General features: G+C 51.2%; 5 protein-coding genes across 5 annotated transcripts; 2 read left to right on the forward strand and 3 right to left on the reverse strand.

The window, feature by feature from the left end:
* Window positions 1–216: 216 nt before the first annotated feature.
* AtWU_10582 (phosphatase family protein) lies at window positions 217–3,390 on the reverse strand (the record flags this gene model as incomplete). Its single annotated transcript, XM_035505686.1, has 1 exon — window positions 217–3,390. One exon carries the CDS (start codon window positions 3,388–3,390, stop codon window positions 217–219), a length of 3,174 nt encoding a protein of 1,057 aa, XP_035361579.1.
* A 701-nt stretch (window positions 3,391–4,091) lies between these two features.
* On the forward strand, window positions 4,092–5,108 carry AtWU_10583 (Dcp1 family protein; the record flags this gene model as incomplete). The annotated part of the gene is made up of 1 exon (XM_035505687.1): window positions 4,092–5,108. One exon carries the CDS (start codon window positions 4,092–4,094, stop codon window positions 5,106–5,108), a length of 1,017 nt encoding a protein of 338 aa, XP_035361580.1.
* Window positions 5,109–5,279: 171 nt separating this feature from the next.
* On the reverse strand, window positions 5,280–6,656 carry AtWU_10584 (bifunctional triacylglycerol lipase/ester hydrolase; the record flags this gene model as incomplete). Its single annotated transcript, XM_035505688.1, has 4 exons — window positions 5,280–5,341; window positions 5,439–5,740; window positions 5,829–6,013; window positions 6,078–6,656. 4 exons carry the CDS (start codon window positions 6,654–6,656, stop codon window positions 5,280–5,282), a joined length of 1,128 nt encoding a protein of 375 aa, XP_035361581.1.
* Window positions 6,657–7,643: 987 nt separating this feature from the next.
* Window positions 7,644–10,922, reverse strand: AtWU_10585 (SMEK family protein; the record flags this gene model as incomplete). Its single annotated transcript, XM_035505689.1, has 9 exons — window positions 7,644–8,243; window positions 8,301–8,734; window positions 8,798–8,965; window positions 9,031–9,831; window positions 9,882–10,208; window positions 10,286–10,335; window positions 10,405–10,486; window positions 10,574–10,670; window positions 10,809–10,922. 9 exons carry the CDS (start codon window positions 10,920–10,922, stop codon window positions 7,644–7,646), a joined length of 2,673 nt encoding a protein of 890 aa, XP_035361582.1.
* Window positions 10,923–14,407: 3,485 nt separating this feature from the next.
* Window positions 14,408–15,825, forward strand: AtWU_10586 (DUF914 domain membrane protein; the record flags this gene model as incomplete). The annotated part of the gene is made up of 3 exons (XM_035505690.1): window positions 14,408–14,628; window positions 14,694–14,884; window positions 14,954–15,825. The coding sequence occupies 3 exons, from the start codon at window positions 14,408–14,410 to the stop codon at window positions 15,823–15,825; spliced, it is 1,284 nt and encodes a 427-aa protein (XP_035361583.1).
* Between the last annotated feature and the right edge of the window lie 463 nt (window positions 15,826–16,288).

Below are 16,288 nucleotides of genomic sequence, written 5' to 3' on the forward strand. Positions count from 1 at the left end.
ACTGACAGTAGAATATAACCATTCAGCACAACTACTACCGTTACTGACTAGTATAAACAAACAAACTAAACCCGTCCAGAAACAGAAGTCCGATACGAAGAGAAAAGTTCTATAAATATACATACACACCTACATATATATATAATAACGAGTAGTAACACACAAAAACAACAACCATCCACTATAATCCTATCATCTTTCCTCTCCTCTCCTTTCTCAGGAAATACCACCCCCGGAAGGCCCCTTATTATCAACCCCAATCGTCTTCAAAAACGGCTCAACGATCCCCCGTTTCCTTTCCTCTAGCGCACGCCGATCTTTCTCCTTTGATGGGACAGTAATGTCCGATGATATGAGGACGGATGAGAATATGGATGCCAGAGCGGTTTCCACGGCTTGACGACGGATGGCCATTGGACTGGGGGTAGAATTGAGTGAGGATTGTTCGGTTGCTATGCTTGAGATGGATGAGGTGAAGGTGCGTGTTTTACGGCGGATGAAGGCGGCGGGGGCAGGACCGGGCTGGGGTGTATCTTCTGGTGGGTTCTTCTGGGTGGTTGTGTTTGGTTGGGGTTCGTTGCCAGATGATGAGATTAGAAGGTTGGGCGTGGGGCCGCGGGTGTTGGTGTTGGTGTTGTTGGGGATGGAGGATGCAGGGGCGACTTCGTTGGCAATGCGGGCTAACATGAACGTGACGAAGGTGAAGGAGACGCTGTGGACGGGGGAGAAGGCGAGGCTTTCGAGGACCCAGGCCTGCGAGTCTTCCCAGGATAAGGGGGGTTGTTTGGTTTTTTCGCGAGTGAGGAGTTGTTGGTCGAGGTCTTGCCAGACGGCGGCAGTGACAATACCGTCCTTCAGGGACCCGAGGAATGCGAGAAGTGTTTCGCTGAGGATTTCGAGACGTTGGAGTGAAGTTACCTCTGGGGCAAACACTGAGTTGAAGTCCTTGTTGGTGTCGAGTGCTTCGCGAGCACGCGATAATAGATGGGATCGTTCATCTTGATCGCGGAGAGTCCAGGACTCGGGCTCGAAGGGCCATCCGAACCCAGAGGTCTCTCGCATCCATGGTGGTGTATCTTCTTCCGCCTCACTCCTGGTCATGCTCCACTCGGCAATGGCACGTTCTGATATCTCGGATATGGCCTCGGTCAATCGAAACAGTTCCCGAGGGGCCGACAAAGGCACGCCTGGGGTGTCTTTCTGGTCTTGGGGTGCCTTGGCTGGGACCAGGCTGCGTGCACCTGATTCAGGCATGACGGTTAGCTCCTGTAGTGAGCGGCCAAAACAGGTGGGCAGCCATTTGCCGTAAGCGGAGATGAAGTGATCTCGGCCCTGCGCAACCCGAAGGACGAGAATTTCCTCTAGACTCAGTTTCCCGCTGTTCAGTAAACGAGTCAGTTCGATGTCTCGAACGCATGCTGTGACCTCAATGTTGGCAATCTCCCCGGGATGCAGGGTACACTCATGAGACGGCGGTTTCTGGTTTGAGCCGGACTCCGAGTCGGAGTGATGTGGTTGGTCGATACGGTAGTCCAGCCAGGATGGCGTGTGGTTTGAGACATCTTGCTCCGGCTTTTCTAGGGTGAAAGTTGCTGGCACGCCGCTGGTGTTTGCGACCGTCAGTGTACGGGTGACAGGCACATCGAAGGGGACGTCACCAAAGTTCACGGCATTGGGGTCTTCACTTGTGGGTTGACTGCCATGGTGGTCCACCACAACTGTGAGTCCAGGCCGAGATTCGTTTTCCGCCTTATCCAGCTCCCGAACCACCTCCTGGTGTACCTTGGCTTTCAACTGCGGATCCACCGAGTCGTATGTCAACGTAAATGCTGCGGCTAAGGGCTTATGATCAGAGGAGAGGATGCCTTGATGCGATACATAGTACTCAAGCTGCAGTGAGTTATCCGCATCGTCGTCCAGATCTAATGAGGCGTCACCGTTGGAATCTTTATCTGGATCGTATTCCTCCACACTGTCCGCTCCGTCGACGTCGGGGTCATAATCAAACAAGACGCTATCGTCCGCCACTGCCTTATCCAAGCCCCGGGCTTTCATTTCTTCGTCGCGTTTTCTGGCTTCCGCAGCTTCTTTGGCCAGTCTTTCGTATCGCATCCTGTCCTGGCGAGTCCGATACAGTATCCGATCACACCAACTGGGACCTCGGTTTTTCTCGCTTGTGTCAAACCTAGCAACACTTCCCACGTCATACTTGTACGTGGGTAGGAAAGTGATCGGGCCCTCCCGCCAACCATCATGGAAAGCTTTTCGCTTATCCTGCTGCATTCGAAGCTGGTCATGGGGCAGTAGTGACGATATGGTGGTTTGCAGAGACGCTGGGTCGGTGTGAGGATCCACATCCTCGTCCGAAACAGCTGGGAGGGGGCTGTCTGTGTCCTGCTTCTGCGCTTCATCCGTGCCCTCCAGCGATGTAGTGCTGTCCTTCGGTCCAGTCTGGGATTGATGTCTATCATCGTAGTCATTTGCTGTATGCCGGGCTAGGACTTGTCGCACGTCACCACCTGGGATATCCTCCAGGCGATAGTTGAGATCTCCAAACCAAAATGCAAAGTCCTCCTTCCCTATGCTCTTGACGGGTTCTTCGCGAAGCGCTACATTTGGGTCGATGGGCTCAAACTTCGTCCGACCGACAATTTGTGAGGCATCCCAATTCCGTCGTTCTAGACTATTCTTGTCGGATCCAGCCGCCAAGTGACAGTTCACGAAGACCACGCATGTCGTTTCGCCCAACATTAATCGAGTTGTAACAGCACCTTTGTTGCCCATATATCCCAACAGGCCCGTGCCCACACTGGTGCAGCTAACGAACGACACTTGATCGGCGAGGAAAGGTGCCGCATATACCAATTGAAGCAAGCCCACCAGCTGAGTCTCTGCAATAAGCTTATAGCCTTCTGGCAGTGCTTTCTGGACCGCTGCTTTCCAGCGGTTCGACGGTGCTGGGTCAACAAAGGGTCTCAAGGCCTCCGCAGGCGACGAGACATCCACGATCTCCTGTAACCCCAGGACGTAAAGGCCGATCTTGTCCGGCGCAAACTCGGCTAGGCTTCCACCATTTCCAGGCTCATTATTCCTCACACTAGCTTGCTCTTGCGAGTCAGAGACCCGAAGCCCGGATATTTGCTCGCATACGCCTTCCCGCTGTATGAACCATTTCCCAATGTCATTCTCGGTGCCCGGAATGGCAGCGACATTCCAGGTGCCGACTTTCACACGGATCGTCTGTTGATGGGTATATTCAGCCTTCCTTGCCTTTACAGCCTGCGGGAGCGAAGAGGGATCGACCGACGGATCGGGAGAGGGGTCGTTGCTACTGGAGGAATCACTCGAGGACGAAGGCTGCGATGCGGGCTGCGCTGAGCCCGAAGCCATATTGGGGAAATCGCTGACTGTAGCACGCCGAGAAGACCCAGAAAAATTATCTCGACGTTTTATAAATATATCCCTAAGTGCGTATAGACTTATGGGGTAGGAGGACCGGCGGCTAAGAATTCACCTGGAGGGGCAGTCACACGGTGCAGAGGGTAGGAGAGGGTTTTCTTTCGCGCAGTTGATGATCTGCCTTGCTGGGACTATCGTAATGGACGAGTTGGAGGTACTGTAGGTAGTAGAGGTCCTGCTATCCCAGAAGCCGATCGGATGTAACGGAGGGAGGTGATGATGCACGCAAGGGTCCCGACGGAGGATACTATGACGCCGGGATTGATGAGGCTAAGCGCAGGGCGACCGATCGCAAATCCGCCGCGGACATGTACAAGAGGAGCCGACCGGTCAATTGAAATGATAAGGAGAGGGAATCGTAGCAGAGGAAGTGGTGATGGAGGTGATGATGAGGACAGTTCCAGTCGTTTGGCACGGCGAGTCCAGACCGCGCGGGGGTCCCGACCGCTTCCCGAACAGAGCACCAGCTGTGCTTCGACGTTATCCTGCATCTTCCTTCTCTCCCTCTTCCTCCAGCTTGCTATAGCTCCAGCTTCCCCTCTTCCCCGTCCTCTTTATCTCCCTCAGTTTCACTCTTATTTCTCCCCTATCCTCTCCTCTTTTCTTCTCTTAGAGTTCAGGCATCCTGCATAATGACAGGCCGCAAGCCCCGCCGTCCAAACAACAATCACAACCACCGTCGTCATCCCAGCCAAGGCATCGCCCAACCCTCCGACTACGACTCCGACTTTCACAACTACCTCTCCGATACTCAGCAACTGCAAGATCCCCAAGAACCTTCTATGCCTCCTCCGCTCCGCTCCAACGAGGAGCTCAACCTCTCCGTCCTGCGCCGCCATAACCCCTCCATCACCAACATTCTCTCTCTCGCCCAATACGCCGTCGTCTACATCTTCAGCCCAAGCTCCCGACAATGGGAAAAGAACGGCATTGAAGGCTCCTTATTCGTCTGTCAACTCACTCAAGGCCCCCTAGGCGAGGAGCGGTACAGTGTCTTTGTCCTCAACCGACGAGGTCTGAACAACTTCGATCTCCTCCTCTCTGACGGCGAGAACGTCGAAATCACCGAAGACTACATCATCCTGAAATCGGACTACAGCCCAGAGACGGAAGGAGTAGGAGCAAACAACAGCAATGGTATCAATGGCGCGAACGGATCCACCAAGCCGGGTGCTAACGACGGCACCAATGTCCGCATCTACGGTCTCTGGATCTACTCGGAGCCTCCGCCTAACTCAACCGCCGAGACGCGTACCATCAACGCCCAAATGATTCGTGAATGCGCAACCCACGCCGGACAGAGTATGAAGCTCGCGCGCGAACGTTTTGAAGCCGCGCAGCAGAACGGTCTGCATGTCGCTGCTGCTGTGGCGTCGGCGACCGCCCCTCCGCTAGAAGAGGTGCAGTCAAGTGTACCGATGGGTCGGCAGATCTCGCTCAAGGATCTCTTTGGACAACAACGGACGCAGGATGATGAGTGGAGTGTCCGGGCACATCAGTTTGCGCCGAACGAGTGGCAGCAGCAGCAGCAGCAGCACCCGCCGGCTGCGGCGATGCCTGGCGTAGGCGCAAATCCAAATCCTCCACAGCAGGATGTTCTTGGGGATTTGTTCCGGAGGGCTGGACTAGCGTATCAGGGGGGTCAATAGCGCGAGGCTACTTGCCGTTGTCTTTTGTTTCGCCTTCCAGATGTTAGACACGTTAGATACCCATAATTCATCCTTCGCTTAGTTGACAGTATGATAGCAATATACATAAAAAAAAAAAAAAACATCTAAATATCTACACCATTCCCCCATCACATAGACCTTGGAACTACCTCACCCATCAATAATATCCATAACCATCCCCGCAACCTTCCCCGCCGTAACTTCACTATGACCTATACACACACATTCACCAGATTAGCAAACCTGCACCCCAACAGCAGAAGGAAAATCCCCCTATCAAAAACCAGAGGAAAAAGAAAGAATACTCACGTAAACAAAACGCATGCGGCAACCCATCCTCACAAACCACCATAGTCGGACCCGTCCCTCCCTTCCCCCTGCCCACCATACTACTACTCTTAGCCGTAGCCTTAGCCTGGATAATCTCCTCCCTCGTCTTCTCCGCAACCCAATGATCATTTCGTCCGAAGTAGAAGAACATCCGAGAAGCTGTCAGCTTGTCGTCTGCATTTCCTCCGGAGGAGGAAGAGGAAGAGGAGGAAGCTATCCCCCAAACATCATCACTCCATTTATCCGTCGTGATGGTGCGCATTTCATCGGCGGCCATGTGTCTTTTTCATTTGAGCGTTAATTGTTGTCTTTTCTAGGGGGATAGGGGAAGGGGAAGGGGAAGGGGAAGGGTAGCTAAGGGCAACATACAAAGCCTGCCTCACGCCCCTCTTACTCTTCAAAAAAGCGCAGGTAGTATCGACAGCCTGGGATGGCGGATCAGCCATGAATAGCTTGATAAGTGCACGGAGGGCGAAGTCTGGTAGAAAGGTGGTGAGGATGCGGGCGAAGATGGAGACGATTAGTGCGAGGTGGGGGATGAGTGATAATAGAGTCTATATTGTTGGTAAGTATTGATTTATCAAGGTGAGGGCTGTGATATGGGAGGAGATGATGTACAGTCAACTTCTTCCCCGAAGGCGAACTGGCAATATCCATGACAGTCGGGAAGAGCATCACGCCGCCGATGATGTCGAAGTCAGTAATAGAAGAATTGGAGTGGGCAGATGTTTGGCGTTCGCGATGACGCCGGATCACTTCCATGGCGATGTAGGTGCCCACGGAATGGCCCATGATGATGACGCGGGGCCGCCTAGCAGTAGATGGTTGCGTAGTCGTAGTGGCTTGCACGAAGGAGTCGAGCTTGTGCTGGATGAACTGGATCTGGTCTTCCACATTGTGGTAATGCGTGGGAAGGGGAGACTGAGGCTGGACTTCGAAGCCTGCTAGGCTGTGGCCGTGGATGTAGAATTGATGGTGGTCTTTCTTCTCTTCGCTGCTGCTGCTGCTGAGGGATTGGAGTTTGTCGGATAGGAAGGTGAAGAAGGGGTAGTAGTAGGAGATGAGACCTGGGTTTCCGGATATAAAATAGACTATAATTGGGGCTGGGGGTGGATTGGTAGGTAGGGTTGGTCGTGGCGGCGAGGTTGTGTGGAAGAAGCTGTCGGGGGTGACATGGGGTTGCAGTGAAGGGGCCATGGCCTGTCTGCACGATGCGGGGTGTAGCCTACTCTGTAGTTACCTACGATTAGGGGAGAATTGTTGTAAGTAGATATTGAGTTGGCCGATCCAGGGTGGAAGGAAAGAGAGTTTCCCGGGATAAAACACCCGGTGGATTCGGGACCCGCATGCCGATCATTCGTTCTATCCAGAAGCCGTTCCATCCAGACGCACGGACAGTAGCGCTACCCTACAAGTGCTCAGCTAACTACAGTGGGCAGGTCGGTTGTTTGCATCGAAGAGATCGGGTCAGATTAGACTGCGGCAACATAGTATGTGCAAGTCGGTCTTCCTCGAGAATGCATTTCAGTGTCCTCCAGCTAGACTATGCTCCTATCCAGGGCTCCTTGAACCACAAATGTGGCTAAACGATGGAGACAACGGTGTGCTCGCGCCATTCCACAATCATCAATCATCCCGAATGCCAAGCTGAACTGATCACTATCACGCGCGAAATAACAGTGTCCATGTAAAACGAGATCCCTGGTGGCCCTTGATTGTACGGCTGAAAGCGCCCCATCATATGCGTGAGAAGAACCGCAACAGCACCGGAAACTCCGGACAAGCGAGCAGGACAAGAAAAAAGAAAAGAGGTGGCAGAGAATGCGAGTAGATGTACATCGTGCCCATCTGATAGTTGGGCTAAGGTATAATCGGAACAGAAAAGATCTCGCCGCAGAGCTGAGTCCGTAATACATGATATCTAAAAGGAAAGATGAAAATAGCAAGGATGCAGAAGGAACAGCACAATGAGATCGATCGTACAACAGAATACGTCCGGCTCACAAGGGCAGGGGAAAAGAAAAACACATCACTTCATCTGGTATCTAGGAGGCTGTCGTAAAAACAAGCAAGGAAAGATCCTGTTACTCTGACGAAACGCGAACGATGCTTGCAGCAAATGTAAAAGACGGTTGCTCGACACAAGAGCTATCAAGGCATCAAACAAGACGAGGCGGATTCCAATTAGCCACCATCACCGCTGTGGTTGTCATCTCGATTTTCTTTCTCGTTGCTCGCATGGTCAGCTCCAGAATCGGTCGAGCCTGGGTCAGACGCCTTGATCGTAGCCGAGCTAAGGTTGATCGCGATTCTCTTCGGTGGTGCACTGCTGTTGAGGGTCCCCAGCGCTGCCCCCTTGTCGTTGGCGGAGAGCGAGCCAATCGATACACTTCGCTTCCTCCGCACCATTCCGGCAGTGCCGGGGCCGGCGCTGGTTGAACTTCTTCGTTTAGGCCCAGCTGTGAGCTTCATCAGCTCATCATCGTCTTCCTCCTCGCGCCGACGCTTTTCCGACAACCGTTCGGGTGGCGTTTGAGGCGTCGAGACCGGAGTGGACGGCGAGTCTGCGGGTGAGCCGGCAGCAGCATCATGTTCCGGGCCATCTTGCTGCGGTTGTTCCTGGTTCTGTGGCGCTTGTCCATCGCTGGGTTCTGGTTTTGTGTCCATCGCATCGTCCTCGTCGTCATCATCCGGGTAATCGACGAGCGGTTTGACGATGGGCGACGCAGCGCCATTCTGCATTCGGGCAGCATCTGATGCGGTCTGCCTACTCTCCTGCTGCCACTGATATCCATGGTTAGCCGATTCCGGAAGGAGACCCTGCTGGATCAAGCGCCTTACCTCTTCATCATCAGAGGTGTTGAAATACTCCTCCTCGGCAGCATCCATCTCCCCAACACCTTGCCAACGCTGGCCGCCGGCTTGCATCCTTCGGGAAGGCATCGCCTCCTCATGCGACATGAGGGTCGACTCCGGTTCAGCACCGTAGCCCTGCATTTGCTCGTAGCGTAGAATCAAGCTCTGGAATGTGTCCACGTAGGTGATGTTTCTGATTTTTTCGCCATACTTCTCCACTACGTGGAGAACAAACGGTTTCATGTTCTCGCATCGAATCGCTTCGAATAGTTCGAGACAGGCCGAGTTCAGGAGGTTATCACGGGGCATAGTCTCATAAACAATGTCCAGAATGAGCCCGAAGATGTTGTTATGGGTCATCAGAGCCTGGTAGAACGTGTCTTGAAGACTAGTCAAAGCACGGAAAAACCTCAACGCAGCTGAGAACACAGCACTATTAGAATATTTCCCATGCTGATGATCTGGTTACAGGGACAACTTACTCAGCTTAAGGTGCTTGTGGGGTACCGTGAGTAATTGAGCGATTCGAGGGGCAAGGGATTCGTTTTGAATGACATTCCGACTCCGGTATAGGTGTTGGCGGACAAAGAACGTTAAGATATCAACAAGATGGGAATACAGCGCCACATCCTGGAAGCTTAAGTTCCGAACTAAAGAGATCACAAGGCAGTTAGTCATCGTCAGATACCTGGATGAATTTTCTGTGAAAACATACGGTGGTCATCATGTTCGAGTCGTTTCAGCGGCCAGAATAACCGCCTCGCGGATTCATCGAAATGGTTCTGAACAAAGGCATCAGAGAGGATATTCGGACGCGGTTTGTTGTAATTCTCAGGCCCCGCCCGGCCCATGGTATCTTGCAAAGGAATCTGGGGATCCAGTAGAACTTTGACGGCATCTGCGAGTTGGTTCTTGACCCCCAAGTCGTTCTCGGTATGCAGCAAATCAATCAACGTGTCGGTCAAGGGTGTCTTCTTCTCGTTGACAGCTTTCAGCATATAGCCACGCATCATTACGGGGTCGTGGTCAAGAAGTGCCACTAGAATATCAATTCCAGTCGTACGCAGAGCCGGTTTGGGGTGTTTGATGGCGAAAGCAATGACGGCAAACAGGCCATGGTTGATAAAGTTCGCAAAGAGATTGGCACGCGCCGGCGCCTGCAAATTCTTTGCGATGACAGCGCATTGGTGGAGAAACTGGACTGCGTCCTCCTTGCGTTTGGTGTCCGCGCTTCTTGGGTCGAAGACCGAAAATAATTCCTTCAAAAAGGGTCCATTTGCCTGAATGTGGTTGACGATCTCGACCTGATTGAAGAAGATCAAGGAATTGAGAACCGAGAAAGTCGGGTCATCTAGAATGCGAGCCAAGACCACATCCTTGAGATACTGCAAGCGCCATGTGTAGCTGATTTTGCGGCGAATTAAGGGATCCTTGATAGGTACAACTTCCTTGTAGCGCGACTTGTCTGCAAGGTATTGCCGGTGGTTCGCTTTGTGGTGTGGAAACTCGGGGTCGTCTGAAATCCGTCAGCAACACGGTCAGTCCGGAGGATACCAGTATACGCACATTCCAATGCTCCCACCACGCCAAGGATGATAGGATCTGTAACTACTGTCTCGATGATGGTGTTGTCGTTGAGAAGGATGAGCGACTTCATGATATTGCACAGGCGATGTAGATCGGAGAGACTCTCAAGATCCTCGGCCATCGTGACTAACGGGATAAGCTTGGGGATGTACTCTTCTCGGATGACGAATTTCGATAGCGCATCACGTCCGGCCTGGGTAATGCTAGCGGCCCTCATAACATGATCGATTTCCGGCAGGTTTCCGAGTTCGGGTGGAGGCAGCATGATTGACTGGTAGCTTTCGATCTCGTCCGACAGAGCATCTTCTGGAGCACCAGACGTGAAATTGGTCAGCAACGGCAACCAGAACAGCGATGTAAGCGAACAATAGGAAAAGACGAACCTCCTGGCGCCAGGTTCAACAGATGCTGCTGTACGCTAGTCACAAAGTTCCTATATCGCCGTCAGCGATCGATTGGATTCATTGCCGCAAAGCTCCTGGATGGCATGTGCAAGTCTTACCAGATCACAGCGCACCCTTCCGCTTCCTGGAAACTCAGCGCCATGTCCGTCCCATTTGGCTCGGTCCATACTATTAACGTTTCTAGATCACGTCGCGGAAATGTCAGCTCGCATTCTGCGATCTCGCTCGCTGCGTGCGATGCAGCAAAAGGCGTAAGGGGCAGCGGACCTTGTTGTTTCTGATAGCCGTCATCCTTGGAGATTTTGGTCTCCAGGAGCACACGATTAGGCTCATCCTCCGACTCGACGAATATCCGCGGTTCATCCTGGGAACAGAGAGGAGAGTGTTAGCGACAGCCAGCTGAATTGAGGCACGCGCGCCTGAGAGCCGCAATGTTTGCGCCCGAGGAGCGGCGACGGAGATCGCGCTGCGGCCAGACACATGGGCGGCGACCGGGACTCACATCGAGGATCTGCCCTGTACAAAAACCCGTCCCGCGATCAAACCAGTCATTATCTTTGAGTTCGTAAACTTTCACCCGCTTGCGATCGCTGGGTGGTTGCACCTCCAACGCCATGGTCCGGCAGAATGGCGAGGTGGCGTCTCGTCACTCCGGGACAACTCAGGAACGAGTGTGCACCGGCGCGAGGAGAGCCCCGAGAAGGCGGAATGATAAGACGGACCGCGGCTTGGTCCAGATTGGACGAGGGAGGAGGAGGGGGGGAGAAAGGTTAGGTTGGTTTGGTTTGGTTTCGGGGGCGGAAAGGGAAGGAAAGTGGGGAACAAAGGCAAAGGGTTAAAATTAAAAAAAGGAATAGAAGAAGGGAAGAAGAAGAGGAATGAAGGGAAGGGTGGAGGTAGAGGGGGGGCGCGGGTTGTTGTTTGGAAGTTTGAAAGTTCGGAAGTTTGGTCGGAGGGAAGGGGAAGAATGATGTAAAAGACTTGCGAAGAGCTTAAGTCAAAGATGACGAAGAGGCCCTACTTAGGAGGGGGGAAGAGGTAGGTTGGAAAGGATGGAAAAGAATGGGAACTCAAATGAGAATGGATGGGGCAAGGGAAAAAATAATAATAAGAAGAAGAAGAATAAGTTCGGGTGATGTTGGGTGTGCGAGGGAAAGCACAATGGATGGATGGACGGATGAAGGTTGTGCTTTTTGGCTGCTTTTGCTCTTGCTTCTGCTCTGCTCTGGCGCTGCTTTTTGCGGATGCGATGATGGATGATGATCCTGAACTTTGGGGTCGGGACCACCTGACGGCCTCGGCTGTGGTTGGCGCTGTTGTCTCTATGCTATCTTTTTGGCACTTTTTCTGTCTCTTATCCGTTCTTTGCGTTTGGTGCCGACGCGCTACAAGATTCACCCAGCACACGCGACCGGAGATTAGGAAGCCACTGGGAGAAAGGATTTTGGTTGCTTGTTGCTTGCTTTGGACGCCGGGGACACCAGCCAGCAGCGCTTTCGGAGGAATCGGACTTGGAACGATCTTCTTGCGAACAAGCTAGAGAGCTAGGCGTCTCCAGCTGATGTGACTCGGCAAAGCAATGCGATAATGCTATTCAAGAGTTGTTCATGATAGTTAGTCACAGCCACTACTAACTACTAACTTATAGTTTATAGTAGTTAAAGATGTCCTGAAGAAAGGAGACGAGCCGAAGACGCGCGAGACGGGGATCTGCAGGGAAGCGACCGAAGGGAACCAGCGTCAACCAGGGGGGGAGTCAACTGGTTACAAATGACGTGCTCCCGCCGTATACATATCTGGGGAGTATCTACTACGTACTAAACTACTACTATTATATTTCTAGAGGATTTTAAATAGCCTTTCTATATGTCAGGTAAAGTTGGTTGGATTCCAGAAAGCTTAACAAATCTCAGAATGTTTCAGGGGTCGTTAAATGTCAGGTCCACTCTGTCTGACAATTTTGTACCCTACAAAAACTTATAATAATATTAAAATTAATGTAGACAATTACTGTACACAGTGTAGATACAAATCAGCCTATACACCGAGGGTCTCAACTCTCAAGTGATAACCCTCAGTAGCCATCATTGTCATACCTCCCCCGGCCTTCGGAGCTTGGAGTTTCTAATTATAATCCTTTTCCTCCCGAACCAAACAAAGTCTGGCCCAGTCGGTCTCCAGTCTCCACGTCTCTTGTCATTTTGCCTGGGCCCGTCCCACCGCCGATTGTAAGGTAACTATGTAAAATCTCCATGCATGGACAATAACTAATGGGCATCACCGTTTCATGAACCATCACAATGCTTTTGTTCGTCTCCCCCCACAACCCGCATGGGCAGCCTCAGCAACTCGTTTGAGATCCCTCTTCAATGTCAGAGTTCATGGAAACTAGTAATAATCACGAAACGTCAGAGCATCTCCATGTTGGGCATCGACCGAACCACTTCCAATTCTGCCTGATCTGTGCAACGACGCGCTCGTCACCTGCTTTTCAGTACCCGCTATTCCCGGGCGACAGCTATCCATCATGCCTCGCTAATCCATCGGAGTAAATAACGATGATAGTATGTCCTTATTTCCTGCTATCTCGAGAATCCCATGCGATGGCTAAGCATCGAGTCGTCACACATGAAGAGATCTACGCATAAGTGTCCTGCTATCACTTCACGCAAGAGCTAATACTTAGGGGTCCGCTTGAAAGCTGCCGTGTTTATTTGTACACAGCTTCTCTTTGGCATTCCCCCATTCTCTTCCACAAACGCCTCTGTAAGTCTAGTAGGACGCACGTATCTTACAATACTCTATCCGTTTTGCAGCACTTTGTATGCATCGGCCATGCAAGAAGTGTATCGAAATACTTCATTGGGAGAGATATTATAGTCCATGACCGATTGACCGCTATTTGTGGGTTCTCTACACACTTGCTATGTGTAACGCTGCTTTTTCTGTGGCGTTAGATGGGGTTAAGGCAATTGGTGGTTGCCCATGCAATCACTTCTCCTGTCCTTGTACTTCGATCAGAATCATGATTGTATACCCTTCATAGAGTCGTTTCGAACAAAATGCCTAAATATTCAATACCTACATGAATATGATTTTGCCAATGATTAACGCTCCCAATGATGATGCGCATACAATGACTAGGCTATCGCAATGCAAGCTGTCAAAGTTGAAACTGCAATGGAACGAAATGCTCGGAGGGTCTCCACTTGGCTTTGATTCGAGCCCACATCGCGAATTTAGTGCCTGCTTCAAGCTCGAGGGCTGCCCAGAATGGCCCAAAATCTGAACCACCCAGCATATCCGAGGGAGCTTTGATGCGCAGCAGCTGCCATTCTTGCTGGGGTGTGACTTGACTGGAACGGGCACTTTTCTAGAAGCCGCTTCCGCTTCTTTCCCTTTTAGGACATGTATCACCTGATCTTTTTCCTCTTACAGTAAAATCGTGCCTTCACCAGGCGATAACTTCTACCCTCATTACCATCGTGTGTAGGCTTTGTCCGTCTACTATATCGATTCTTTAATGCTCTTGCTGTGTATATATATATATATATATATATATTCCATTGAGCCGTCCTAGTTATTATTCCTGCCTGAACCATCTTGCAGCACCAAGTACATTAAGACATTAGGTGCTTATGGTATTGCGGTGAGCTATCTATCTTCGGATCATTGAATCCCACGATTGGATTATCAAATACTGAGCCATCTGTAACCAACCTTGGCTCGCTCTCAATGGTATCACAAATTCACAGGGTAGCTGCAGAAGCGACCTGGCATATCATACTTCAAAAGGGATAGTGGCGAGATCCGATCCACGGTTGTCTTACCTAAGGAATGTTCCCCGCCTTGACCTCGGCTTTACCCTTGACGTTGGATCGATCTACTTCCAGCTTCAGCAGTATCTTCTACCTGGCACTTATATCTCGATAACTCTTCGCTTCTCTTAGGTTGTCACCGGATTGGTCATCGCCATAGACGAGCGACTTTGGGGGCTTTGCGCTCGTCTTAGCCATAAAGCCACCCAGTGGTTCCTAGAACCACGTCAGTCTCAAGTCTTGTCCGGCTCAAAAACTCAATTTTTTGTATCTCTTATCAGAGATGTCCGATACCAGGGCTGCTCGGCTTGCCGCTCAGAGATCCTCTCCACCACCCGCTAATTACATGCCTGTAGCTCAATCCCCCGAGCAAGTTGATCCAATATTAGAAGCTTCTCGGAGTGCCGACTACCTACCAGAAGTGCCTGCCACGCATGTTGAAAAACAAGACAATGTCCTTGCGTACCTTGCGACGAAGGAGTTCTACATTACCCTTTTTCTTGGGTAAGTGCTACAGTTGGAGATGCTTGAATCACCAAGGTCTGGTCGATGGTTAACTTGTCACACAGACAGGTTCTGGCTATCACCAACACGGCCTGTAGCACTTTTAGTACACTACTAGTCAGGGAGGGAACCTCAATTCCGGCTTTTCAGACATTCTTCAACTACTTTTTGCTCAACGCTATCTTTACCCCATATACCATATACCGTTACGGTCTGAATGGCTGGACACGAATGGTGCGCCAGCACGGTTGGAAATGTAAGTCTTGCTGATACGTAAATACCAGACACTTCCCCCAAGGTCACTCTAATTGTGGGGCATGAATAGATATCTTTTTGGCCTTCTGCGACGTGGAAGGTAACTATTTCATTGTGCTGGCCTATCGCTATACGACTATGCTGAGTGCCCAGCTGATAAATTTCTGGGCTATTGCGGTCGTGGTCATCGTATCCTTCACGATCTTGCGCGTGCGTTATCATATCACCCAGGTGCTAGGTATCCTGATCTGTATTGGCGGTATGGGCGTCCTGATCGCTTCGGACCGTATCACTGGGGCCGATGAGGGGGGTTATTCGCGCGGGGACCTGATCAAGGGCGACCTCTTCGCGCTCCTGGGTGCGACATTCTACGGACTTGCCAACACGGGTGAGGAGTTTTTCGTCAGTACGGCCCCGGTGTACGAAGTCCTGGGTCAAATGGCCATGTACGGCATGGTCATAAATGGCATCCAGGCCGGCATTTTCGACCGCAGCTCGTTCCAAAATGCGACCTGGAACAGCCAGGTTGGTATCTACTTGACAGGATATACGCTGTGTCTGGCTTCTTTCTATTGTATGGTACCGCTGCTGTTCCGGCTGTCATCGGCGGCATTTTTCAACATCTCGATGCTGACGATGAACTTCTGGGGTGTTCTCATCGGGGTGGGGGTGTTTCACTACACAATCCACTGGATGTACCCGATTGCTTTCGGCCTCATTATCCTCGGGCAGCTCATATACTACTTGGGGCGGCGCGTGCTGGGAGAGGCACGCAAACCTTGGCTGGGACGGAACCAGGAACGTGGCGTGTCGGGACTGTTTACAGCACGCAGAAAGATCGAGGCTGCTGCTGAGCGGAGTCGTAGCGACTCTATATCTACAACTTGTTCTGAGCGTGACGCTTTGCTACCTGCCAGTGTGACAGACAGACCTTTAGGTTAGAAGAATGGTTAGACGACGACATGATGATGATCGATTACAGCGCTTGCATACAATCATGTTTGGACTACGATATTATATATACGAGGCGGAGTACTAGTGATTGGCATCAATACACACCTTCAATTTTAGTTTAGTATTCCGACCATTTAACAATGACAACAGTCTTTAAAGTAGTACTATTAGACACAGTAAAGACCTGATGTATGCTAACATGCTAGTAGTAAGTTGTGGTATCCAATTCACCAAGTAGTATTTATTGTATTTCCATATCATCCCAACACCACACCTAGTACTCACCACAACCGCACAGCTTTCCCATTCCCATTCCTCATACTTAGAAAATAACAACCGATAGATACTTCACCGACCCCACAAACAATAATCAGCATCCTAAATCCCGTCCTAACTCCTATATCCGTCGTCATCCACCCGCGCCGACCAAGAATCCCCAATCCCGAAAATC

The sequence above is a fragment of the Aspergillus tubingensis genome, assembly GCF_013340325.1.
Source record: "Aspergillus tubingensis WU-2223L DNA, scaffold_13, whole genome shotgun sequence".
NCBI classification, from domain to species: domain Eukaryota; kingdom Fungi; phylum Ascomycota; class Eurotiomycetes; order Eurotiales; family Aspergillaceae; genus Aspergillus; species Aspergillus tubingensis.